The sequence below is a fragment of the Natrix helvetica genome (assembly GCF_964273705.1).
Source record: "Natrix helvetica genome assembly, chromosome: 9".
NCBI lineage: Eukaryota > Metazoa > Chordata > Lepidosauria > Squamata > Natricidae > Natrix > Natrix helvetica.
The window spans coordinates 10,029,199-10,056,979 of record NC_138560.1 but is presented as its reverse complement, the minus strand read 5'-3'; the positions used below and the strand labels follow the sequence as shown (position 1 = coordinate 10,056,979).

The 27,781-nt window shown below is 42.8% G+C and overlaps 1 protein-coding gene across 4 annotated transcripts in view; it reads left to right on the top strand.

Annotated features, from left to right (window-relative positions):
* Positions 1 to 27,781, top strand: part of SCMH1 (Scm polycomb group protein homolog 1) — a 42,247-nt gene that overhangs the window by 8,640 nt on the left and 5,826 nt on the right. Inside the window, exons 3-13 of one of the 4 annotated variants that reach the window (XM_081962309.1) lie at positions 335 to 420; positions 3,845 to 3,913; positions 7,597 to 7,667; positions 9,368 to 9,602; positions 10,788 to 10,876; positions 13,263 to 13,506; positions 18,405 to 18,547; positions 19,832 to 19,958; positions 20,954 to 21,154; positions 21,890 to 22,072; positions 25,411 to 25,542. In XM_081962309.1, the coding sequence (XP_081818435.1) occupies positions 396 to 420; positions 3,845 to 3,913; positions 7,597 to 7,667; positions 9,368 to 9,602; positions 10,788 to 10,876; positions 13,263 to 13,506; positions 18,405 to 18,547; positions 19,832 to 19,958; positions 20,954 to 21,154; positions 21,890 to 22,072; positions 25,411 to 25,542 (1,519 nt within the window). In that variant the 5' untranslated portion in view covers positions 335 to 395. Of the gene's footprint in view, positions 1 to 334; positions 421 to 3,844; positions 3,914 to 7,596; positions 7,791 to 9,367; positions 9,603 to 10,787; positions 10,877 to 13,262; positions 13,507 to 18,404; positions 18,638 to 19,831; positions 19,959 to 20,953; positions 21,155 to 21,889; positions 22,073 to 25,410; positions 25,543 to 27,781 lie in introns of those variants that run through there. The other 3 variants (XM_081962308.1, XM_081962310.1, XM_081962311.1) reach the window with 3 other exon arrangements.

The window sequence follows — 27,781 nt, the reverse complement described above, 5'->3', positions numbered from 1 at the left end:
GCATATACTACGGTACGAGGCTGACAAACAGGCCTCTTGACAGCAAGGGGGAAAAGATGGACTTTAAAAAAAAATCTATGAATGATAAACCTCTTACTTTAAAAGGAGTGCAATACCAAAGCAGCTAAAGCAGTGTCCCCTGCAAAAAACCAAAATGGAATAGTTACAAATAGTTGATTTCATTCATAAGCCCCGGAGCCAAAATACAGATGTTTGCAAAGAATATTTGGTTTGAAGTTTGGGATTAAAGAGAACTTTGGTTTGCAGTAGAGCTGCTTAAAATTCTTGACCACTTCTTAAGGCAGTTTTGTGTGTTTTTTCTTTTTACTTCCAGTCGTCTTCAGGTTAGTAAACCTAAGCCAGTTGCAGAGTGAGGCCCTGTATCAGGCAATATAATGCGGAAGCCCAGCCCTCAGAAAGGTAAGTCATGGCATTCGGTTTGCTAATCGCTTCAATAAAATGACCTGAGACATTGATAAGGCCATTGGTGATGGGAGTGTAGGCTCTCAAGCAAACATCCAGACAAGAACGACATTGGGCTACTTTAAATATCAGCAAGCTAGAAAACCACTTCAGGTTTATTTTTATCCCTTTCTTCTTTCACGCCTTTTGTTGGGTTGTGGTTGTGGTTGTTTCATCCTTTTTATCTCCATTGCCTACCTACCTGCTAAGGCTCTATTCGACAAGTCTAATTCCTGCAATAAATATGTTTGTTGGCCTCATTAAAGGCAAGGAGCTGTTCTCAAGTAAAAACGGTATAGGATTTTTATCTTTATCGTGAAAACTCTTTTGATAAGAACAATGACCCTTCTCTAGATTAAATCATGTCCGTCTAATTCTGCATTCTTTCTCACCACGGTTCTCTAGTTCAGGGGTGTCGAACTTGATTTCATTGAGGGCCACATCAGGGTTGTGTTCGACCTCGGGGGGGGTGTCGGAGTGGCCGTGGCCAGGGTGGGCGTGGCCAGTTTGACATCACTCGTGTCGGGGGCACTTGTGTCGTCCAGAGCCCACCCATTTACGAACCAGTAGGGAAGGTAAACGAATCCCACCACTGTGTGTAACTAATACTATAGATCGGTGCTGTAATGAATGCTGTGCTAGTGATGCTGACAACTCACTTTGCCTACGATGTGTAGTGGCTGGCAGCCTTTTGGATGTCATCCCCGCAAACTCCCTACCTTCCTGCTCATCAGTGGTGGCCTGTTTTTTTTTTAACCTCTCGTGACATTTTAAAGACGGTCCTAGCTTCCCATTCTGTGAACGGGCTGAAGGGAGCTCTTTTGAGCCCATACTGCCTCTTTGGCACCATATGCTTATCATCCCAGCATGGTGCAAGCCAGTACTGTGTTGGCAGATGCCTCCTTGCCTTTTAATGAGGCATGAAACCAAACCGCCAGGCTACCTCACAGTACTTTCCTCTAAGCTGCTGCAATCTTTTCTTCTCCAAGAGAAATTATGCTTGGGTTTTGGGACATATGCACGCCAGGCAGATTTTCCTTAAAACTCTGTTTACTGCTCTCTTTTGCCGCCTTCTCCTCCTCCTCCTCCTCCTCCACACAACTAATCATCTTTGGAAGGAAAGAAGAGTTTCTGGTCAAAACCAAGATTTTTTGGTTTGTTTGTTTGTTTGTGTAGCTTTCTGCTAAATTTATCCAGAATAAAATAAGAGGAGTGAAGAGCCCAGGTTTCGCTCTCCACTGTCGTCACTCTTCATTTACTACAGAAAGTAGGATGGCTTTTGGAACGAATTCCCATGCCTGATTTATGCTGCTGCTAGCTGCTTCTCCGCTTTTCACTTCCTCCTGCTTTGAATTGCTTTTGTGCCTCTGGTGGCTCCTCCCACACGATTGGTAGCCCCCTCCCGCTCTGCCCTCCCCCTTGCCCCTTAAAATGAGGAGGAAAAGAGCAATCCAGGTGAGCCTGCTGAGACGCCGCTGGAGCCCTGGATAGTAAAGTTGCTGCTTGATTAGTTAAGACAGAGACCGGCCTCCACGGATGTAAACCTCCCGCTCAGTTTATCATCATTTTCACGGAGCACAAAACCTTTCAGCTGAAAGTGCTGCTGTGGTCTCTGGTTATGACTACTATATAATTCAGAACTAGCACCTGTGTTTTTAACCCAGGCAGCTCGTTCTCTCTCTCGAAAGCCATTGGAGGATAGACAGGGCTTGTGATTGTCACAGGAGTTTGTTGGGGTTGTGCTTTTTTTTTTTGGCAGTTGCTTCTCTTTTCTCACTTTAGAACATCTGTCCTCATCAGGGTTTGTTTCTCTCAAAATCCGTGGCAGCTGCAAATACAGTTTCACCTTTCGAAAGCCAGGAAATAGTTTGCTGCAGCCAATAGGCCAATAGTTCCCAAACAGTGTCTAGAGGGAGCAATTTTCAGAGGGAAACACCATAAAGTCTTGTGAAACACCATCTCTCGTTTGGCACTTAATTGAAAATGAATAAATGTATTTTAATTTCATTACGGAGGCCTGTAGACCAAGGATGCCATGGTGGGAGGGGGGGGGGTTGAGGGATACATTTGCAAAATATCAGACACAGTATTGCAATGAAGACCTCACCTCTTTAGCCCATATGACAACCTCTTTCTCTCTCTCTCTCTCTCTCTCTCTCTCTCTCTCTCTCTCTCTCTCTCTCTCTCTTTCTTTCTCTCTCTCTTTCCTCTCACACCTTCTCTCTCTTTCCTCTCACACCTCTCTCTCTCCTCTCCCTCCTTCTCTCCCTCTCTCTTTCCTTCTCTCTCTCTCACACACACACCTTCTCTCTCTCTCCTCTCTCTCTTTCTTTCTCTCTCTCTCCCCTCTCTTTCCTCTCTCTCTCACACCTTCTCTCTCCTCTCCCTCCTTTGCTCTCCTTCTGTCTCTCCTCCTCTCTCTCTCACACATATCTTCTCTCTCTCCTCTCTCCCTCTCTCACACACATATTCTCTCTCTCTCTCCCTCTCTCACACACGCACATAAGCAATGGAACCTATGCCATGATTCTGTGCCACCGCCCTGAAGATTTATCCACACACCCTTAGACATTTCTGTCTTGTGGCAGTGCTTGAGAGTTTCAGAAGATGATGTCGTCCCCCCCCCCAATGAAACAAACAAAATGTTAAACAGTTATGACATTGATGCAGTTACTTACCAAGCACACTTAAATTATATTAAAGTAACCAAAATATCTCTACAGTCCCCAAGGCATGTCCCAACTTTTCAGCACCCCTAATGTTTGGAAATTGAAAGTTGGAAAATTTGAGATTCCCTACGTCTGCAAAAAGGGACAAAGATTAAAAGTGACTGCACTAGACAGCTCTGTGAGATAGATCTACAACCACTTGAAACAGGCACTACAAATACCATACAGAGACCAGCACACACTCTGCTAGAGAGAAGTTCCCTGAGGGTTGGCTCCAGCACAAGTTTGAAAGCTCGGAAGACAAAACCTCCTGTCCTGGTGACTGATCCAGATTGAATTCTGTGGGTCTACTGGTTCCCCACTGTAGTTGCTCAGTCATTTCTCTGTTCATTTCCTTTCCATTATTAGGACTATTGTGTATAAGACAGCCAGACTTACACATTGTTTAAATAAAAAATTACCTAAACCAGAACAGGGTAGTCTGAAGGAATGCAGGTACTGTATCCTTTTTCCCTTGGATTGAAGACAAAAAGAAGTTGATTTGCTTAGTCGAGGAAAGATGGCTGACAACGAAGGTTAAAGATGCTCTGAATTTGTCCAAGCTCTAGTGGGCAATATGTTGCATATTTGCTTCGGTGGAAAAAAAAAGTGATAATACTGTAATGTGATTAATGTGGTGTTATTTTCTTTTTACTCACTTTTAATGATCTTAGCAATAGATTGGAAAGATGGCAAAAAGCACAAGTATGGACGTCTGTCTGAACCCCCTTCTCAGTATCAAGGTATGGGCGTTTCTGTCTTCTTTTTTCTTCGTTGGAGAATTAGGACGTCATTCTTCAGAAAAGGGAGTGACAAATAGATGAAACGATCCCATTCAAAGTGTCCACGAAGCTGCCTTATACTAAACTCACTTAGTTTGATATTAATTAAAATTAACTCTAGCTCCAGAACTTCAAGCAGAGGCTTTGCTTAGCCCTTTTTAAATGAGTTCAGGAAAAGATGCCGGAGACCTCTGAGGCTTTATAGAACAGATGCTTTTACTTGAAGAATATCGGTCTCTGTGCTGATAAAGAAATCATAATCATAGGCGTCTGTTCTGGGCAAACAGTTTGCAAAAATGCAGTTTGCGATGTGCAATAAGGATGCATATAGCTAATGAGTGCAATATCTCTGATGGACACAGAACTCTATCTGTTTGTCTGTCTATCTATCTATCTATCTATCTATCTATCTATCTCTATATTTATCTATCTATCTATCTATCTATCTATCTATCTATCATCTATCTATATCTATCTATCTATATCTCTATATCTATCTATCTATCTATATCTCTATATCTCTATATCTATATCTATCTATCTATCTCTCTATCTATCTATCTCTATATCTATCTATCTATATCTCTATATCTATCTATATATATGTGTGTGTGTGTTGTATTTGTGCTGATAAATGAATAAAGGGAGACTAGTATATATACTATACTAGTCTCCCTTTATTTATTTATCAGCACAAATACACACAAATATAAAAAGGCAACATTAAAAATAAAAATATGGTTTTCTGCCTGGATGGTTTTCTGTAATGAGTTGAAGGACAGAAAGAGGGAGTAGTGAGCTCCCTCCCATGTTTGGGCATACCAGGGGTTGTAACACAAATACATATATATATATATATATATGGATATGTGTGTGTGTGTATTCCAGCAAAACTCTGGTACGTCTCAAGTAATTTCAACCAAACTTGGTACACAGGTGACTTATTCTCTGGAAACAAATACTGTGGGGGTAAGACACTCCTAACAGTTGGACTAGTGGCCTTTTAAAGGTTCCAGGGCTTATTTGTGGGAAGGATGTAACCCTCTTATCAAATTTCTGATGGTGACCTCCTCTTGTGCAGGCTGTACTGTTCAGCTCGTTGACTTTGATAAAAGTGCTGGTCATTCATCCAGATAGCTTGAAAAGAAGGGTTGGGTTCGTAGAGGGATGGCCTTTTTCTCGCCATTGGCCCATGAGGTCTAACTGAAACCTTTATGCCAGGGCCCCTTTGCTACTAATATCTAATATTTGGGACACAACAGTAGGGAAGAAAATTGCCTTTTTATTTTGTTTACTGTGGAGACATGATTATTAGGCTGGGTGTGCTTATTTAATTGGCTTGTATATGTTATATATATATGTGTGTGTGTGCTGCTTATGTGAGTTTGTTTGTAGCTTTTCTTTTGAGTTAATTTTGCTGCATTCCCATAGTATGAGCCATATGGAGCTGGCAATATGAGCAAGCCCTTAGAGAAAAGAGGGCAGGTTGCCACTGAAAACAGTTGGATGATTATCAAAATGTAACGAAGCTAATTGTTGCATGAAAAAGTAGAAAAACAAATAAGGATTTGTTAATTCTCTTATAAGCTGAACACTTTTTTTTTGCTATATTAAAAGGTAATTATTAAAGTGTGAAGTTCTATACTTGAGATGGCTATTGTTGAAAGTTCAATACTTGACTTTTCATACTGGCTCAGCTTATACACCATAGTAAACACTAAATCAAAGAATCAAACATAATAGGATTATCCACAGAATAACCTATGCCCCAATCAAATAAATCATGTTAGGGTCTGATGTGATGGTCTGGATCACAAAATACCTGAACTAGCCAACCTCTTTTTATCTTAGTTTAGCGTAAGGTTATGCAACCTTTTTGATTCTATGTCCCTTTACAAAATCATTTCCAGATTGTGTACATCTTGCTGCCTTCTTATTATACACAATCCATACTCAAGGTTGACTTGCTATTTTCAAATCATGATGTAATAATCCCATTAATCTAATTCAAAGCAGCCAGAAGTCACATGAACTGAGATTATACGATCTAGGATAAGACAGTGTGCTATATCTAATATAATAATAATATAATAAATATTTATATTCAACTAAGACAATCGTATAAGTTTATATGATCTAAGACAGTGGTTCTCAATCTGTGGGTCGGGACTCCTTTGGGGATCGAACGACCCTTTCACAGGGGGTCGCCTAAGACCATCGGGAAACACATATTTTCGATGGTCTTAGGAACCAAGACACCAATTTTATGGTTGGGGGTCACCACAACATGAGGAACTGTATTAAAGGGTCGCGGCATTGGGAAGGTTGAGAACCACTGATCTAAGACAAGACAACCATTTGTCTGAAATGGTTAAGGTTTCCTGCTTAAGCAGGGGGTGGGATTAGAAAACCTCCAAGGTATCTTGGAATAACTCTGTTAAAAATAACCATCTTTTGCCAGACTGAAAATCTTGTAGAACTCTGGTGCATGACGTCATCACAATCATATCTGGCTTCTAATGTCAGCGTCCTGTATCTGAATCAAATGTCTCTCTAAAAGTTTATAGCCACATCATTGGAAAATGCTGACCTAGCATGTTTTGTGAACACAGTAGCTGTGTTGTGCGGAGATCCAACTCTGCAACCTTTTAACAGTTTCCTTTCATTCGCATATTAAGTAGGCCAATTCATTTTAAGAGTACAGTGCACAACTGTTGGAGGAATATTACGATATTCTTTTGCCTACCAGTGAAAAACAGAACTGCCTGTTTTAGATAATTTGAGAATATTGCCAAAACGTCAGGTTTGTGCCTTCTCCTTCTTCAATTCATGGTACCCACTACCCTGACGCCAGTACTATAAAACCTATCCCTGAGAATGATGAGCCAAGGGAAATCTTGTTATAATGGTACAAAAAAATGTAAAAAAACTTCAGTACGTTGAAGTAGACATTAGAGAAGGGAAGTTGATTCACAGCTTCCATTTACATTGCAATGTCTCAAACATCGTAACATGTAATTCAACCCTAACAGTCCCATCTTGAATTCTTTGTTTGGATGAGGAAACTGATTGTGGCAGAAACGCCTTTACTTCTGATATTTACAAGCTGCTTTTGGGAGACTTGTTAGCTAAGAGTGAGATGGAATGTTAAAAAGTATGCAACCATCTTTTTAATAACAGGCAATAATACCGGGATTCCAAAGGTATGGAGAACACCTTGTGAAGAATAAAGGAAGAAGAATAAAAAAGCACGTAGTCTGATTCCACTACAAAAGAAAACCCCACTTGCTAGAATAAACATACCACTGCGTGTCCCTGGGAAAATGAAACTGGAGCATGCTATAAGGGCAGTGCATAAAGTAAAAGCTAAATTAGATTTAAGCTTTGGCTAAGTTAAATGTTCTCCTCCTGTGCTGATCCTTTTATGACTAATGCCCCAGGTAATTTATCATGTCTCAGACCTCCATCCAGACCCAGAAGTGTTGAAAAAGAGTTGATTTTTTTTTCTCCCTCGCAAGCAGGCCAAAAGGGCCCTCGGTAACCAGCCGAGCGACAAAACTGTTTATTAAAGACCGAGTGGCTTTTTCAAGCGTGCCTCCAAACCTTTTGTCACAGCCAACTTTTGTTCTCCCTCTTCTCTTCAGGTCATTTTGCCTGGGATAAATACTTGAAAGAGACATGTTCCATCCCAGCTCCTGCCCATTGCTTCAAGCAGGTAATGGAGCATTCCATGTTCTAAAAGAGTTGGGATGAAGGGGTCTGCTTCTAGTCGGCTCCTATACAAGTATGGAATAGACTCCTCTGCCTTCTGTTGGTGGGAGAAGAACAAACAAAGCAGGTACCCGGTTGTAAATTCTATACTAGAACAGAACTGAAAAAAAAAAAGGGTGCGCTATGAGTTCTAGAGTTGATGAAATAGCTCAGGAACCTTAGTTCGCAGGTATCGCTGATTGAACATGGGCTGCATCGTACCTAAGGGTGCAGGTGGCCCTCGACTTACGACCGCAGCTGGGACCAGAATTTCCGTCGCGAACCCAAAGGCTGAGTCGCGCTCAATTTTATGGTCTTTTTGCCGTGCTTGTTAACTCAATCGCTGCAGTTGTTAAGTGAGTCATACAGCCGCTAAATATGAATCCAGCTTCCCCCCTTGACTTTGCCCGTTGGAAGCCAGCTGGGGAAGGTTGCAAATGGCATTTACGTGACTTCAGGACACTGCAACCATCCTAAAAACCTGCCAGTTGCTACCCCCACCCGTCCCGAATTTTGACCCTGGGAATGCTGCAGTGATTGCAAGCGTGAGAGGCAAGTTACGTCACTTTTCCACTGCTGTTGTAACTTCAAAATGGTCACTAAACAAACGGTTGTAAGTCGGGGACTACCTGCACGTCCAGCTAAGACATTTCCTTTGTTTTGCTTACAAAATAACTCCAGGAAAAGGGGATTCGTTCACTATTGCTTCCCGCTTGCTGACCTCTCCCTCTCCTCTTTTTTTCACGCTGCTTTTACTTGTTTTTAACATTGAAATCTGTTAGAGGGAAAGAGACAGGAAAAAAAAACCCCACCGACAATGTGAGGAGCTAGCCTGGAAGGACCTAGTCCATTGCCTACGCATTCATAATACATTATGATTGTTTTAGACTAGATGTAAATAATTGCTTTAGACTAAATGCTAATTAAACAGGATTATTGTCATAATATCTGAGCTCAGATGTGACCTGCTGGGTATTGTCTTTGACTAGAATTTTAAAATAAAAGCCACTTTTACATAGATGGAATACACTGTCGTCACCGGAGGGAATAATTGCCAAAAAGAAAAGAAGTCAATGTACAATTCTTAGCATGCCCATTGTCTTAATACCATTGTCTTTACAAAGTGAAAGTACAAAAGCAAAGATTTTGGAGTACTGTGGAAGTGTCAGATGTAACATGCTTGTAAAGGCACTGGGTGTAATTCCTAGCATGTTCGGGTTCAATGGGATGAAAGTAGATAACATCATGGGAATGGTCTGTCTGACTTGGATAAGGTAGCTTACCATGACCTTGCGAGTGTTTAATGAAGAAGGTAAGCATGGAACTGGTTTAGTAGTAATAAAGTGTGGCCATTGGGTTGGAGTATGAAATTCTGCCTGTTTTACCTCAAAAGATACTGAAGAACAAAAGGAAGGAGAAAAGTTTAGCGTTTAACGCCTTCAGTTCAAGAGAATTGATCTTCCATTGATAGCTGGATTCTCCTCTCTTCCCCCTGTTCTTTATCCTGTTAATTTCTCTTTGCATACTGACTGTGAATCACAGTCCCCAAAGTTTTATGGATGTTCAGATGCCAGGGACAATGTAAGGAAGGAAGAGGAGTTTGGGGAGGACATAAAATGGACTGTCTGAAGGATGAAGTGTGACCCAAAGCCTTGTTCTCCTCAGTCTTATGCCCCACCCAGCAATGAATTCAAGATCAGCATGAAGTTAGAAGCCCAAGACCCCAGAAACACCACGTCAACTTGTATTGCCGCCGTGGTGGGGCTGACGGGTGCCCGTCTCCGATTGCGTCTCGATGGCAGTGACAACAAGAACGACTTCTGGCGTCTGGTAGATTCCACAGAAATTCAGCCCATTGGCAACTGTGAAAAAAATGGAGGGATGCTGCAGCCTCCTTTAGGTGAGTTCAAGCCTCCTTTGGCCATAAAAGAGGATTACTGCTTTCATCAATACCAGGAAACGGTATTCCTGGCACGTGATGTTTTTACAAATAGAATGTTCTTGACAGACTTGAACATTGGGTGCTATCTAACACAATGAAATTCAATGGTGAAAGAAGTAAAGGTCTACATTTAGGTAAGGAAAACAAAGTGCACAGGTACAGTATAGGTGGTACCTTGCTCAATAGTAGTAATTGTGAGAGGAGTCTTGGAGTCCTAATGGGCAACCATTTAAATATGAGCCAGCCGTGTGCAGCAGCTGCCAAAAAAAGCCAACACAGTTCTAGGCTGCATAAACAGAGGGATAGAATCAAGATCACGTGAAGTGTTGATACCACTTTATAAGGCCTTGGTAAGGCCACACTTGGAATACGGCATTCAATTTTGGTCACCACGATGTAGAAAAGATGTGGAGACTCTAGAAAGAGTGCAGAGAAGAGTAACAAATAATTAAGATGGGTGGATTTCAACTCTCAGAATTCTCCAGCCAGCTCTGCTGGCTGGTGAGTTCCACAAGTCTTAAAGTTGGCAAGTTTGGGGACCCCTGTATTGACTGCAAAAGATCTAAGTCTGGTTGTTCTTATGTCATGTTGTCCTTATCACAGGTAACTAGGATAGCAGCTAGTTTGAAAGTCAGTTTAAACTACATTTAAATATTTTGGAGGCTTTTGATCCCGTGTAGCTCACTGAGATGCATAAGTGATTATTCCTTGAACATTGTTGACTTACTGGTCAGGAAGTAGGTTTTTTTTTTTTAATGATTCTTACTGTTTATCTGAGCAAGGTGGTGTTATTGGAATCGGCGGTAAACTACGTTAAAATTAAAGGGTGATAATTATTCTGTTTTATTGAACTACATCAGCACCACTTCCTTTGGCTCCCTTTGTTTACTGCCATCACAATGATGAACTTTCCATTTTGCACTGAAGATTTCTTGTCAGGATCATTCCATTCTGTTTCTCATGTCTGTAAATTATGTACTTTACACTTTCACAGATTAATGCACTGTGGAAATACTTACTAAACATTATTACTGGGAGATCAGTATTACTGAAAGCTGTGTTGGTGCCTTCATAATGGAAGGAGCACTGCTAGGATGCTCTCCGTTGCAGCTACTGTTTTAACAATCTCCGTCTCCGCTTCAGGTTTTCGTCTGAATGCTTCCTCTTGGCCTATGTTTCTTCTGAAGACTCTGAACGGGGCAGAAATGGCTCCCATTCGGATTTTCCATAAGGTACTGTAGCATGCAGCCTTTCTGATCCCTGAACCCACTGTTCCGTTTGTTGTGATAAATAAGCCCGGCTAATTCTGCTGGATACGCCACTTGTTGGGAAAAATATATTTATCTGCCAAGGAACGTATAACAACCAAACGTAATCACAATCCATTACATAAAAAATACCAAGTCAAGGCCCCTAAAATAATTCCACTAGCATTTAATTAAACTGCACCCACATGACAGCTCTGTTAGCCCCCTGGTCCAGTGCTTCTGGAAGACTGACTGCTTGTCCATATTTGGGAGGGGGCTGTTCCCCAGGACAAGTGCCATGGTAGAGAAAGCACGTCCAGTCTGATGGGACAGGCAGAAACCATCAGGGAGAAGCAGTCCCGCAAGTAACTGGGCCCTAAGTTTCTTACTTTATGTACAATCAGCATCTTGAATTGTATTTGGACATCTGCTGGGATTTCTGGATGAGATGCTGTGAGTAATAAATATCTGTAGGCTGAAGAGATAAATTTTGGGAGAACTGATTTCTATAGGCAATAAAATGGAATCAGGTTAAGTTGGGATTCATTCTGTGTGAATGTGTTAAGATTAAAGGCTAACAAGAGAGAAAGCTGAATATAGAAAAATCCATTTAAGGATTAAGGTGGGTGCAAGAGATACACTTGAGAAAAGAATAGCTACCAGACAATTGAGATCTAAAGGGACACGGAAGCTCAGTGGCTAAGACACTGAGCTTGTTGATCAGAAAGATTGGCAGTTCGGCGGTTCGAATCCCTAGTGCCGAGTAACTGAGTGTGCTCCAATTACTTGTCCCAGCTTCTGCCAACCTAGCAGTTTGAACGCATGTAAAAATGCAAGTAGAAAAAATAGGGACCACCTTTGGTGGGAAGGTAACAGCGTTCCGTGCGTCTTTGGCGTTTAGTCATGCCGGCCACATGACCACGGAAACGTCTTTGGACAGCGCTGGCTCTTTGGCTTTGAAACGGAAATGAGCACCACCCCCTAGAGTCGGGAACAACTAGCATATATGTGCAAGAGGAACCTTTACTTTTACCTAATTGAGATCTAAGGATGGGGTGGCAGCGAGCTTATATAGATGACTGGACTCCAGCTTGGTAGAAACTGCTCTTTATCTTTTTTGGCTTGCTTTAACTGCAACAAAGGACATTTATATAATCAAGTTGAGTCCTAGATTTCCTTAGAGTGTGCCAGGTTTTAGTAAGAATTATTGCAGGTGTCTGAGAGCAACCTTGACATTTGGGAGAAACGGTAATTCAACCTGACAACAGGAAAAGGGAAGGAATGTTAGGAGAGGGAGAGTTGGCTGGCTATTTCAAGAAGTCTGGACTTGCAGTCGTAATATTCAAGCCTCCTTTTCAAAAACCAGGATGTATTTTTAACCCCTTTACTTTAATGCTGCCCCGCTGGAACAGATTCTGCTCACAGAGCAGAATGCTATTTCTCTCATTATGCTGTGACATTTCTGTTCTCTATAATGCTTTCCAAATGGGGCACTTGATACTTTCACCACACCTCTGTTCTGTCACCATTCAGAATAACTTGGTTTGAACTAAGTTATCCTTTGGATGAACTTAGATAAGAACTTCCCAAATATAGCCCTTCCACGCAGCATGATTTCTTAAAATCAAATCAGTTTTTAAAAAATAGTATCTGGCTATTATTGGTTAGATGTAGAACTTAATCAGATTTTTTTTGGAGAACTGTTTTCTATAGGCAATAAAATGGAATCAGGTTAAGTTGGGATTCATTCTGTGTGAATGTGTTAAGATTAAAGGCTAACAAGAGAGAAAGCTGAATATAGAAAAATCCATTTAAGGATTAAGGTGGGTGCAAGAGATACACTTGAGAAAAGAATAGCTGCCAGACAATTGAGATCTAAAGGGACACGGAAGCTCAGTGGCTAAGACACTGAGCTTGTTGATCAGAAAGATTGGCAGTTCGGCAGTTCGAATCCCTAGTGCCGTGTAACTGAGTGAGCTTCCATTACTTGTCCCAGCTTCTGCCAACCTAGCAATTTGAACACATGTAAAAATGCAAGTAGAAAAAATAGGGACCACCTTTGGTGGGAAGGTAACTTAGATAAGAACTTCCCAAATATAGCCCTTCCACGCAGCATGATTTCTTAAAATCAAATCAGTTTTTAAAAAATGGTATCTGGCTATTATTGGTCAGATGTAGAACTTAGGTTTTTTTTAAAAAACCTGAGAATTTCATCATGCATCTGAAATTGAGCTGTGAAGCATTTGAGTCATTCTGATGCAGAATCTTGACCTCTTATGGTACCTTGTGCAAGAGCATTTTGAGAAGGATGACTAGACAAGTCTGTACTTATAGTTGACTTAAGGATGTTTGCTGGGTCTTTCTCCCCTAGGAGCCACCATCTCCATCCCAGAATTTCTTTAAGATGGGGATGAAACTTGAGGCTGTAGACAGGAAGAACCCACATTTCATCTGCCCAGCCACTATTGGTGAGGTACGGGGCTCTGAAGTCCTTATCACTTTTGATGGCTGGAGGGGAGCCTTTGATTACTGGTGCCGCTATGATTCTCGTGACATCTTTCCCGTTGGCTGGTGCTCATTGACTGGTGACAATTTACAGCCCCCTGGAACAAAAGGTAAGTGCACCATCACAGTTTCTACCACCGTTCACCCATCTATATCTCATAAAGATCAGAAAATCAGAGAGGGAGGCATTGAAAATGGCCTGGGCCAATCCTTAAAGTACTAACTAATAGGAGGATGCTACAGCTCGGTCATTGTGGGACCAAGGCGGGTAGCCAATGACATCTCTTCCTTTCAGGTGTAACCTAATCTAGGAAGACAAACGGGTGGGCTGCTGGGGGTTTGCAGAGAACCTTCTAGCTAAGATTCTGTGCAGTTCAGAGACCCCCAAATCCCACTCCTGGCTGGCTCCACCCACCGTACCCCGCCCCTCCCAGGAGTCCCCACGCAGCCTGTTTTTGATGTAGATAAGTGCAGGGCGTGTCAGGGAGGGTGAAAAATGGGCCTACCGGAAGTTCAGGAAGGCCGGAAATGGGCCCATTTCCAGCCTCCGGAGCCGGGAGGGGGGCTGTTTTTGTCCTCCCGGCAGCTCAAGGAAAGCCTCTGGAGCCTGGGGAGGGCAAAAACGCCTTGCAGTCCAAGGGACTCGCAGGAGTCTTCTCCAGCACCAGAGTTCAGAGGCCTCAATTCTTTGGCGCTCAGCCTTTCTTATGGTCCAACTTTCACAGCCATCCATTGCAACTGGGAAAACCATAGCCTTGACTATACGCAGTTTTGTTGGCAGGGTGATGTCTCTGCTTTTTAGTCTGCTGCCTAGATTTGCCATTGCTTTCCTCCCCAAGAGCGAGCGTCTTTTCATTTCTTGGCTGCAGTCCCCCTCTGCGGTGATCTTGGAGCTCAGGAACTGTGCACAACTCTGATCTGAGTGCTGGCAATTTTACCACAAACACTGAAGCAAGCAGTAACAGTGCAGTCACACGTTCTCCTTGATTTCTTTGACCGTACACTCTGTTTAGAAGCAGGCTGGAGAATATTCTTCTGGATTGCCTGGCACTCTTAGCAGCTGGGAGACAGGATCATAAGAGTTAATTGTCTTTGGACAGACTGTGAGCTAGAGGCAATTTTCTGCATTATCAAGAGATCTGGAATGGGAAGAGTAGAGTTTCAACCTTGGCACCCTTCCAGCTGGCGGAGGCGCAGGGAGGTCTTGCCAAGCAAAGGAGACTTTTTAAAAAGGATGTACTCTTTTCATTGCTGTGCCAAGGGCAATGAAAGTTACAGCACTGGGGCACAACTATAGACATTTATCCCCAGTTTTCTTTGTTCTGGTTGAAGCAGTCACCCGTTCAGACAACTCTATTGTGCTCAGCAGGCGTGCGAAAGTTAATTGTTTTTAAAGTTACTATAGCTATGTATTAAATGGCACCTGACATTCTTCCCGTGCCTGTCAACCTATTTTTTTTCCCAAATCACTGTGAACAGATTAAGGGTTTAGTCAGCTTTGATCCTTTGGGCTGGCAGGAAGAATAGCTTGAGACAGAAATTGGTAGGAACGATGTGTCTGTTCCTCCTCCTCCTCCTCATTCGATGTCTCTGTTCCTCCTCCTCCTCCTCATTCGGTTGAATTGCCAGAAGATAAACCCTGACATAACTGTAGATTTGTCTGTCTAGACTTTACCGTTTCCAAGTTCTCTGCCTGTTTTGAAAGTTGAACAGAAAACTTGGTACCTTACCATATTGTGTATTGTATTGGCAAAAGATGTAATGGGGGGGGGGGGAGATGACTAGAATCATTCTGTAGCCTTTGTTGTGAGTGTTACGGCTTCAGGAACATGCTTGCATCAGAGTATGAGTGGTAAGTGTATGAACAGTTAGTTCTTGGGCATAAATAGGTGACTCTGTGCTCCACCCACAGGTATCTTTTGAAATGAAGTCCTTTTCATTTCACACATTTTTACACATTTTCTCTGTGTGGCTTGTTCAGCAACGCTTCCAATTATTTTAAAGAAAAAAGAATGAAAGTAAATATAAAACACAACACACGACAAATGGCAGCATATTAAAAATGTGTGCTTTGCCCATTCTCATTACTTTGTCTAGATGGAATGATTGATGACAATCGGTATGGATAATTGGTTTTATTGTATGCTGCCCACAGCCGCCTTGTATGAGATGGGCAACTATATAAATTTGATAAACTAAAAATAAAATTGTTAAAATCCCTAAAATTCAACAGGAGTTGTGCATTAACATTTGGCATTCCATAAGAGCCTACAGAGGCATCTAATCCTGTTTTTCGATTGGTGCTATTAACATTAGGCAATAAATTATTGCAGACTCTTGGAACCCGGCACCTATCGCAATTATTTTCTTGAAAAGATTTGAATGCCCAGAATAATTAAAAGCAAAAGCACAATAGAAGGAAACAAGGTTAATGACCTTGCAGAAGGCAAGGAGGCAGGGTGCTACACCTATTTTGGGGTTGACATGTTCCAGAGGATCAGCAGATAAGCATTCTGGCCAATGGTTTTGTGCAATGTTTCTCAATCTGGGCAACGTTAAGAGATGTGGACTTCAACTCCCAGAATTCCCCAGTCAGCAGTGCTGACTCGGGAATTCTGGGAGTTGAAGGCCACACCTCTCAAAGTTACCTAGGTTGAGAAACACTGGTTTTGTGGATTTCATATGCTCATAGTAGATATGCATCCTCCTCCTGGCTGAAATGATCACACCTAGCTCGCTAGGGAAGGCTTGAATGCTGGGAAAAAAGGAAAGTGGAAGGAACGTGAAGAAGAGGACAACCAGCAGCAAGGTCAATGGATTCAGTTTCCATGGTGATGATATGATAGTTGGAAGACCTAAAAGACCAGGATATGGATAGATTGTCATGGAGAGAATCAATCTTTGTGGTTGCTGAGAATTGAAAATGACTTGATGGTCACAATCAGTCAAATATCCTGGCCCAAATAATGGAAGGTTTAATAGTATTGGATTGCCACATTCCAAATTCAACCCCATTCTTAGATTTGTACTAACTTTCCCTTTAAGCCGTTTTTTTGGTGGCGGTAAGAAGGTATTAGATCAGGGGTGTCCAAACTTGGGAACTTTAAGACTTGTGGACTTCAACTCCCAGAATTCCTCAGCCAGCCATGCTGGCTGGGGAATTCTGGGAGTTGAAGTCCACAAGTCTTAAAGTTCCCAAGTTTGGACACCCCTGTATTAGATGCTTAGAACAATGCATTCTGGAGATAAAGAACATAGATTTTAGCACCCATCAAGAGAGTTATGACAGTGGAGATTTCTAATGTCAGTTTCAACTTAAAGAATTCCATTTTAGAGGATGGATAAAAGTAAAACACTGGGCTTAGAAGAATATTTGGCGAGCTCCATTTTTGATACATGAAGGTTATTTAATGCCCTATAACTAATATGGGACTGAAACTAGGGATTGAACTTTACCCTGGTCTTGTGGCAGTCATGGAATATAATCTTAGCATTGTTTTGGAGATAGCTCAAAATCGTTTTATGGCCTATTTAAAGTACACTTTGATCCTGTACAGATTGCTGAGCATTGGTTTATATCTCCCATGTATTTCTACATGTTGAAAGGAGACAGTGTTTATACAATGGTGAGATATTCCATGTGCAAAATCATTAGCATCCTGCCTTTTAAAGTACTGTATGTACAGACACTTTGGGTAGAACACCAGGAGAAATCACTTGAAAACACATAGGGTTTGATAGTGAGGACCATTTCCTAAAAGAATAGGGAGTCCCCCCCCCCCTCCCTGAACAAATAGAAACTGGACGTGTTGTGAGGATATTCTAATTCTGGATTTCCTTCACTCTCCTTTCCTATAGACCACGGGTGTCAAACTTGATTTCATTGAGAGCTGCATCAGCATTGTGTTTGACCTCAGGGCAGGTGGGGGGGGGGGTGGCCAGCTTGATGTCACTTGTGTTGGGAGCGCCTGTGGTAGCCCAAGCTCTCTGCCAACGAAAACGGGCTCCTGAGCTCCGTTTTTGACTGCGACAGCCTTATGCAACCCTCTGCCAGTGAAAACAGAGCTTGGGAGGACTCCTCCGTTTGTGCTGGCAGAGGCCCTGGGGGCCGGTCCTTTGCTGTTTCCAGGGCGACCCTTTGGCGCCAGATTTAAGCACCCCACAGGCTAGATCTGGGACCCGGGGCCTTGAGTTCGACACCCCTGATATAGATAGTCTGTCAGACCTGGAAGCCATCTTTCACACTGGGCCTTCAGGCCTGCCACAATTTCTACTGTGGGAAAACGGGAGGGGGGATTATATGGAGATTTGGGTTAATGTCAGGGTTCCAAGTAACACCTCCTCCCCCAATGGAAGAAGACTCCGAGGCTTGAGTTTCCTCAAAGTTCTATTTTATTAAAGATGTTGGGGGTGTTACTTAGAACCCTGACACAGCCTATCTCAGGTTGAGTGACTTCGTGTTTTTGAACCGCCCCCATGAAAAATAATCTTCCAGGCGTTCTCATCAAACGAAAACGATGTAGGATGAAACAAGTTGTGTGGCTAAAGCTTGTCGTTAGACCCTGTCAGCACTTGGGTGCATGTTCGTAAAATGGGTTCACGTTGAAAAGGCAGTAAAACTCTGACATTATTTCAAGGGGTCCATTCATTTTGCTGATTTATCCAATTGTCACATTTCTTTCCTTGCGGAGGCAGATTAAAAGAACTATACTCATGTACAAAACAAGTAATTGTTTCAGAGAAAAGTTCCAAGTGTTTAACCAGGAGTGTCCAACCTTGGAAACTTTTAAAGACTGGTGAACTTCAACTCCCAGAATTCTCCAGCCGGTCCTGCTGGCTGGGGAATTCTAGGAAATGAAGTCTACTAGTCTCAAAAGGTGCCAAATTTGGACACCCCAAATTTAAACCTTACTTAGAATGATTGCATGCATTAAGTCTCCAAAGACAGCCTTTTGAATGAGGTTGTGGTGGTCCTTGACCCTCTCCTCTCCTTCCTCTTTTACGCCAGTTGTCATTCCAAAGACCCCGTTCCCTCCCCCTGACGTGATCTCCGAGAAAAGCACCATGCACAACACCGCAAGGAGTATCCTGGAACATCTGCCTGGACAAAGAGGCCGCAAACCTGGACGTAAAAGAGGCCGGACACCCAAGGTGCTGACCAGCCACCCCAACCCCAACCCTTCCAAGGCAGTGGAGCCTTTAAAATTCCCCAAAAAGAGGGGGCCAAAGCCCGGTGGGAAGGTAGGTGGTCAGTGGGCGGGGCCGAACTATCGAATATAAGCCCTCCCTCTTTGATATGGCCACTGCAGCAAGATTATTGTATGTCCAACGATGGGAGACTAATGTTTGAATAACTCAAGGTGGCAAACATATATAATACTTTCCTACAACTCTGCAAGGTGGGTTGGAGTGAGAGAGAGTGACTGACCCAAAATCACCCAGCTGACTTACATTCCTATTGCAGGACTAGAAGTCAGAGTTTCCTGGTGATCGATCCAAAGTGAGCCAGCCTGCTTTCATGCCCAAGGCGAGACTAGAACTCGGGGTCTCCTGGTTTCTAGGTCAGCACCTTAACCACCAGACCAACCTGGCAATTAATTAATTAAAAACCTTTGACTAGATTCAGTATAAAGGTAAAGGTTCCCCTTGCACATGCCTGCTAGTCATTCCGGACTCTAGGGGGCAGTGCTCATCTCCGTTTCAAAGCCGAAGAGCCAGTACTGCCAAAGACGTCTCCGTGGTGATGTGGCCGGCATGACTAAACATCAAAGGCGCACGGAACACTGTTACCTTCTCACCAAAGGCGGTCCCTATTTTTCTACTTGCATTTTTACATGCTTTCAAACTGCTAGGTTGGAAGAAGCTGGGACAAGCAACGGGAGCTCACTCCGTTATGCGGTGCTAGGGATTCGAATCATTCAAAGGTTTCGGTCCTGGGTAGCCTTCTAGTGATTTTAAGGTAGTAAGCAGGAATATACGAAAAGTATATTGTATCTAAGTTCGAATCTCTAGATACAATATGCAAAAAGTATATTCCTGCTTCCTACCTTAAAATCACTGGAAGGCTCCCCAGGACTGAAACCTTTGAAAGAGCTTTAATTCTAAAGCTGAACAGACTCTGGACTGGCCAGGGTTCTGTGTAGGCTGCTTTCAAGGTCCATAAAGGAAAAGGAGGAAGCAAAGGCAGCTGACTGCTTAAAATCTTTGTCACCGCTTATAAATCACAATTTTTATGCCAGTCCCCGTGGTGGTTGCTGGTGACTCAAAGACATTTTTATCGCTCGCTTTTGTCAGAGAGATACCATTTCCCCTTTATGGTTCCTGAGATCCTATCCTTGATTTAGTCATATCAGTTCTGAACAGCTTCTTCCTTTTTTACCTAGTAGGCTTCGTTCCTCCACTGAAAGCCATGGAACTTTGTTTTTCTTCTTTCAGAGAAAGCAGCGGACGTTACTAAATCCAGCACCCACTTCCCCAACAACTAGCACTCCTGAGCCTGACACAAGTACGGTACCACAAGATGCAGCTACTATTCCCAGTTCTGCTATGCAGGCCCCTACAGGTGAGGAATGGCCTTCTATTAATTCTGAAAGTTCCTGCTATCTTCTGAGGAAAACTTGGCAGTTTGCTGGGATTATTATCGGTTCTGTGGGCATGGCTTGGTGGGCGTGGTGTGGCTTGGTGGGCGTGACAGGGGAAGGATACCACAAAATCTCCATTCCCCCCCCACTCCGGGGGAAGGATGTTATAAAGGAGCAGAATCTGAATGTTTCATATGCATTGAACAATCCATTCTGCGGGTGTCAAACATCTCTGTTTGAGCCTGCTGAATGGATTCATAAACCTAGCTATGTGGGATCACTCACCCTGAAGAATCTTCAAGAGACTTGCACAATTAAAAGGTGTAAAGCTGTTTTTCAGACACAGATGCAGTGCTTTTCATTTAATTCACTACAGAGGGGGACTGGATGAGGGGAATTGAAGTCCACACATCTTAAAAGTTGTCAAGGTTTAGAAACAGAGCTGCAGCTTGAGTCTCAGCCTCTCATCTTCATGGTGTATCAAGCAGCTTTTGGCAAATTAAATTATATAATGGAGAGAAAAAAGAGCAATTTTCAGGATATATAGACTCTCAAAAAACTAATGCAGCATATGGATCTGTTCTCTGGAACACAGCCAGGTTAGATAACTCATTTGCAGAAAAGAGAGATTAAGGGACTGTTGCCTGATCCAGAGTTACAAGAAATTTATCTCTGCTTTTTCGAATAGCATAGCATAGCATAGAATTCTTTATTGGCCAAGTGCGATTGGACACACAAGGAATCTGTCTTTGGTGCATATGCTCTCAGTGTACATTAAAAAAAAACATTTGTCACGAATCATAAGGTAGAACACTTCATGATAATCGTAGGGTACAAATAAGCAATCAAATCATACTAGGAAACAGTCAGTATAAATCATAAGGATTCAAGTAACAAAGCTACAGTCAAAGTTATAAAATTAAGTATCGAAGGCTCTTTATGTGTTTCTTTCTCCTGTCTACCCCCTCCCCACTAGTTTGCATCTACTTGAATAAAAACGGTAGTCCCGGGCCTCACCTGGACAAAAAGAAAATCCAGCAATTGCCTGATCATTTTGGTCCCGCTCGAGCCTCCATAGTCCTGCAGCAAGCAGTCCAAGCTTGCATTGACTGTGCTTACCACCAGAAGACTGTCTTCTCATTCCTTAAACAAGGCCACGGAGGAGAGGTTATTTCAGGTAACACTCACGTTGATCTGTCCTACTTTGTTGGGAAAATATCTCCGAGGATACATGTCTCTGCTAGCCACAATCTAGCCATGAGGTTCTAATAACAGCAATGCAGCATTGTGCGGTTTTTTTTAGAAACCTTTAGAGCGGGGGATGGGTGGGGGTGCACCAACTGTGGACCCTTTACAGCCTGTGGACTTCAACTCCCAGAATTCTGACTGCGTCAGGAATTCTGGGACTTGAAGTTCACAAGTAGCAAAGGGATCGTTATTGCCCACCCCTGCATTAGAGTAATGCAGTCCAGGGGTCAGCAACCTGCGGCTCTGGGGCTGCATGTGGCTCTTTCATCCCTCTGCTGCTGCTCCCTGTCGCCAGTCAGACCCACAATTGATAGGGCTTTCGGTTAGGACAGGTAGAGGAAAAAGGACGCTGCGCTAGGAGGAGAGACTCTATGGTGGGGGAACCGGACCTCCAGTCAGCTCCAGAATTGAACAGGGGGCTTCCGGTTAGGACCTTTGTGGTTCTTTGGGTGTTTAAAGTTGCCGACCCCTGTTCTAGTCTAATGGAGTAATGTTCTAATTTATTCTCGCTGGAATATTGAAGTCAAAGAAAAATCTGGGAAGCATTTTATTACACTTAACGACAAGCAGGCAGCTTGGGGAGGGTGGGTGGGGGGATGTTGATCTTCTCTGTTCATCTCTGTAGCATTTTTATATATTTGGCTTTGTTGGTTTCCTCTTTCAGCTGTGTTTGATCATGAGCAGCACACTCTGAACTTACCAGCAGTGAATAGCATTACTTACGTCCTCCGTTTCCTTGAGAAACTTTGCCACAACCTGCGTAGTGACAACCTCTTTGGGAACCAGCCCTTCACTCAGCACCACATGCATCATTCCAGAGAATACGACCATGACAAATACCTACCAGGTAAGGGTTGGGCCGGAGAGCTTTCATGGAAATCTCTGCAGGTGGACTGCGGTATTTCCCCAAATAGATTCCAAACAGGGGTGAAATCAACTTACCTTTGCTACCGTTTCAGCAGCAATATGAACACACACACACACCTGTGCGCCACCTCCGCTCATGCTCAGGATCTTCCGCACATGTGCATCAAAAATGGACGTGATGATGTCGGTGGGTGGGCGGAGCCTGCTACCGAGCGCGGCTGCAAAGGTAAACGAACAGCGGGGGGGGGGGAGAGATCCGTTGTGACACACGATTTAGATTAGGTAGAAAGCAGGAAATCCTGCTTTCCAGCTAATATGAATCGCGTGTCACGGCTGATTGTCAGAAATACTGGTTTGCCTGAACCGGTAGTAATTTTTTTTTACTACCAATTTGGGCGAACCGTTAGCATTTTTACTACCGGTTCGGGCAAACCTGTGCAAACCGGTAGCATTTAACCCCTGATTCCAAACCATTGCCCATCATTAATCATTTTGAACCTATTCCTACCACCTGCCTATTCGTGTGTGCCTCTTTTAAACCAGGAGCAAAGCTATACAGGTGTTCTCAACTTACAACCTTTACGGAGCCCCACCCATTTCGGTTGTAACTCATGACAGTCATTAAACAGATCACCCACTTGAGTGACCTGTTACGACCTTTTTTTTGCAGCAGTCGTTAAGCAAATGCCACGGTCCTAAAGTGGCTGTTGGAATCTTAAAACAAACACCACAGTTGTAGAGTGAACCCATTTGTTTGCTGTGGGGCATTTTTTTCCTGAAAACCAGAAGTAAATGCTAGTTTTAGCTGAAATGGTGTAAACCATGCTGCAATGCAATGTGATTACTGAGTACTTAACACGTGGTCACATAACTATTGGGGTGGGGTGTTTCTGTTTGCCAGTCTGAACTTTAGAATCAGGTCATAAATACCTTTGGGGGACTCCATCATAACTTTGAATGGTTGCTAAGCAACCAGTCGTACGTCAAGGACTATCTATGCATTTTCTTTACCTGATACAGCACAAAACATTATTGATAGGGTCTTTCCTTCTAATGATATTATTAAAGTGCCTCAGATTCTAGGTTCTAAGTACGTTATCTGAGACAAAAATCAATGACAGACTTAACTATTGTTCATGGGTTGTTGCTGGTGGCGACAATGATTTTTAATGGTAAGGCACACACTTGGAATACTGCATCCAGTTTTGGTGGCCACGATGTAGAAAAGATGTGGAGATTCTAGAAAGAGTGCAGAGAAGAGCAACCAAGATAATTAGGGGACTGGAGACTAAAACATATGAGGAACGGTTGCAGGAAATGGGTGTCTAGTTTAAAGAAAAGAAGGATTAGGGGAGACATGATAGCAGTCTTCCAATATCTCAGGGGCTGCCACAAAGAAGAGGGAGTCAAGCTATTCTCCAAGGCCCCTGAGTGTAGAACAAGAAGCAATGGGTGGAAACTAATCAAGGAGAGAAGCAACTTAGAACTGAGGAGAAATTTCCTGACAATGAGAGCAATTAATCAGTGGAACAGCTTGCCTCCAGAAGTTGTGAATGCTCCAACACTGGAAGTCTTTAAGAAGATGTTGGATAGCCATTTGTCTGAAACGGTATGGGGGTTCCTGCCTAGGCAGGGGGTTGGACTAGAAGACCTCCAAGGTCCCTTCCAACTCTGCTATTGTATTTGTATTTGTATATTAATATCGCAGATAGCTCACTTGAAAATTAAAAAGCAATGCATTATAATAAAAGTTTGAATAGACCAGTTGGGGGAGAAGAGTGCCGATTACTCCAAATATCTGGAGGAAGTTTACCTCATTCATTGCGATTATTTCATTTGTGTCAGGGGCATCATTAGCATAAATGTCCAGATTACTTCAGATGCCATCAATTTGTCAGTTATTTCAGGAGTATCTCTGGATGAAAATTTGTTGCATCCCAAGTCCATTAAGTTGGGGTTCCATTAAGTTGAGGTTTCTCTTTATGTATCTTATTTTTGAACAGCATTCAGTAAAGTAATGCTTTCCCTCACATTCCTTTTGACATGTCATAGATGTGGTATGTGGGTTTTTGAAATAACCTGTGGTGTGAGTTTCCCAGTTGCAATTTGACATAATACTTGAGGATTATGTTACTGGAATGACTTGGAGAGACCGCATTTGACCAGTTGAGGTGGCCAATTATCAGATACTTAGGTGCTACATGTGGGTTGTATAATATTAATGATTTGTTCCTTTTTCTCATATTGTTATTGATCCATATTACAGCGACTGAAGTGAACATGACTCTGAGTCACTTCTGATTGCAGCAGCCAATAATTCCAGTAAAAATAAAATAAGATTAGAACAAAGTATGACTGCTTTTATTACGTGATAGGAAAAAGGTGGGAATTGGGGTTTTTTTTGTACATCTGAAATTCAGAGAAGATACTAAATTAATATAAAGAACCACTGGTAAATTTTAAATCTAATTAATCAATTTCCCAGGGGGGAGGGGTGGTGCCCCATATCTTTTAATACCAACCAGTGCCAGTCTTAAGAAACTTGGGTTAGAAAAGTAGACATTGCATAAAGAAGGAAATGTTGAATATTTTGTAGCATTTTTGTATGTTTTAATACTGAGCTTTACACGAATTTTCATAAATAGCTGTCTTGGCATTTAGCTTCATATTCCGAAGTTTCCCCAGTCAGCCAAACAAAGGGCTCTGAAATTTCCCTGTGATGAGCAAAAAATACATTTAAGAATAACTTTGAAAAGCACCCACTGCAAACAGTCAAGGGATAAATGACATGCAGGAAGCTTGAAACCAGCAATTGCACAAAACAACAGAGGGGATCAAGTGAACTATAAAGAGGCATTTTGTCATTCCCTCTCTATTAAGAGCATGCAATAGATTCCCCATCGGGGGTATAAGAATTAAGATATACTGGAAATGGTACCACCAATTTTTTTCAGCTAGGAGAACAAAAAAGACTTTTTTAAACAAAAATTAAAAGCTCTCCAAATGAAGTAATTATTGGCCCTCAAAATGCCACTCTCCCTTTCATAAAATTCCCCCAGTTATTGCATAGAACCAATAATGAGATGGTTGGTTACACCCAGAGCTTTCAATATCATCTTTCAGTTCGGCAATACAGCTGTTTCTGCTGGTGGAATTATAGATGCTGGGGGTAGGCCATTTGGGAGAAGGAAAAGAATTGTTATGGCAGCCAATGACCACCAGTCCATATAGCATGGCAATTCTGCTGATACGAGGCAGAATGTCCGTTTCCCAAAGAAGGTGTGGTGATCTTAAGCAGGGCTTGTTCTCTCTTCCTAGACAGGAGCATTTCGTTAGACGGCTCTCTGCAGGGACCAGGCCGGGGTACAAAGAGGTATTCCCAAGAGTTCCTTCCATACAGTGCTCCTCTGTCCCCCAAGTTACCAAAGAATGACCATCACCCTTTGGAAGGTGAGCACAGCCTCTTTTCCCAGCCTCTAACAAGCAGCGTAGGTTGAAACTCATGTCTGCGTTCTGCTTCTAGCTCACTTTGTGCACTGCAGAAACTCCTCTTCTGCTCCTCTTTATCAAGCAGGATTGCAGGCATTGGGCCACTGCAAGGAAGCACATCTCCTTCCTTCCTTCTAGCTCCTTTGCTGGGCTCCTTAATCTACATGCTCCCCATCATCTGTGCATAACCGTGAAAGCAAAAGCCATCTATACATTTAAATGACTGGAACTGAGGTTGTTTCTACACTTTATAGTAGTAGCAATAGCACTTAGACTTACATACCGCTTCACAGTGCTTTAGAGCCCGTGCCACAGCAGAGTTAGGCAAAAAAAAAAATTAACCAATTTCATGGAATTTAAGTACAATGACAATAAAGATTATACTTACACTTAAGCGGTTTACAGAGTCAGCCTCTTGCCCCCAACAATCTGGGTCCTCATTTTACCCACCTCAGAAAGACGGAAGGCTGAATCCACCTTGAGACAATCAAAATCAAACTGCTGGCAGTTGGCAGAGTTAGCTTGCAATACTATGTGCTAACCACTGCGCCACCATGGCTCTTCTAGCAATCACAATATCCTGAAATAAAATATTGGCCCCTCTTGTCCCACATACAATACATTATTCGGTTGTGTTCAGATGGACAAAATGCCTTTTGATTCTTGCGTGTAATCAGTGGGCTGAGTGGTCTTCTCTAGCCCAGGTTTATTTCTTGCGAGATGCTTTGTAGGCTGAAGATGAATGTCCAGTTCCCATCGGACGTTTATGCCTACTGGTTTGAAAGGCAAAATTAGGCCTGCTGCCCATGACCTTTTTTTTGTCACTGTTTCTTATCCATGATAACTGTATGGAACGTGTTTCTTATGCCCTTTGGATACTGGTTGTTGAGGACAACAACACCTTCATATTCTAGTGAGCTTCCCAGATAGCATCTAAGGACATACTTGGGACTAGGATTCATGGCTGGATGGAACAGGTCTCTGAGCTCATTGAACTCTTAGTTAATGATGTTTCTTTCTTTACTAAGACAAGCAAGTGAGCCCTCAAAATTCGTAACATCTTACTCCTTTGAGAGTCCCGTCAGTTTCTGCCATACAAGTAATCTCTGCTTGCCACTCATGGCAAGGAGTCTCTTCTTAGTAAAAAGTTTTCTTCTCATTTATGAATGGGTGTTGCCGTATGACGATGGGCACAGAAGCCGTTACAACTGTTTCAGGAAGGAAAATAGTATTTCTTACGCTTGCAGGGCTAAGACACTGAGCTTGTCAAACAGAAAGGTCGGCAGTTCGGTGGTTCAAATCCCTAGCGCCACGTAACGGAGTGAGCTCCCGTTACTTGTCCCAGCTTCTGCCAACCTAGCAGTTCGAAAGCATGTAAACATGCAAGTAGAAAAATAGGAACCACCTTTGGTGGGAAGGGAACAGCGTTCCATGCGCCTGTGGCATTTAGTCACATGACCACGGAGACGTCTTCGGGCAGCACTGGCTCTTTGGCTTTGAAACAGAGATGAGCACTGCCACTTAGAGTCAGGAATGACCAACACATATGTGCGAGGGGAACCTTTACCTTTATGCTTGCGGTAATTTGCCTTGCTTTCAGTATGAAAGTGCCAGGAAAGCAGGATCACACTTGGAATATTGCATCCAGTTGGGATTGCCACAATATAAAACAGATGTAGAGACTCGGGGAAGAGGGCAGGAAGTGCAGCAAAAATTATTAGGGGACTGGAGGTTGAAACATAAGAAGAAACGTTGCAGGAATTGGGTACGTGTAGCCTAACGAAAAGAAGGAGTAGGGGGTGACACAATAGCAGTCTTTCAATACTTGAGAGGTTGCCACAACGAAGAGGAAGTCAAGCTACTCTCCAGAGCACCTGAGGGCAGGACAAGAAGCAATGGATGGAAACTAATCAAGGAGCTTTTCTCCTTGAACCTAGAAACTAAGGAGGAAATTTCCCGGCGGAACAATGAATCAGTGGAACAGCTTGGTCACAGAAGCTGTAGGTGCTCCATCCCTGGAGGTTTTCAAGAAAAGATTGGACAGCCATTGGTTTGAAATGGTAGAGGGCCTTGTGGAGAGGGTTGGGCTAGAAGATCTCTGGTTTCTCTTCCTGTTCTGTATTCTATATACCAGTGGTCAGCAAGCCGCGGCTCGCGAGCCACAAGCGGCTCTTTACACATTTTAATGCAGCTCTTCTGT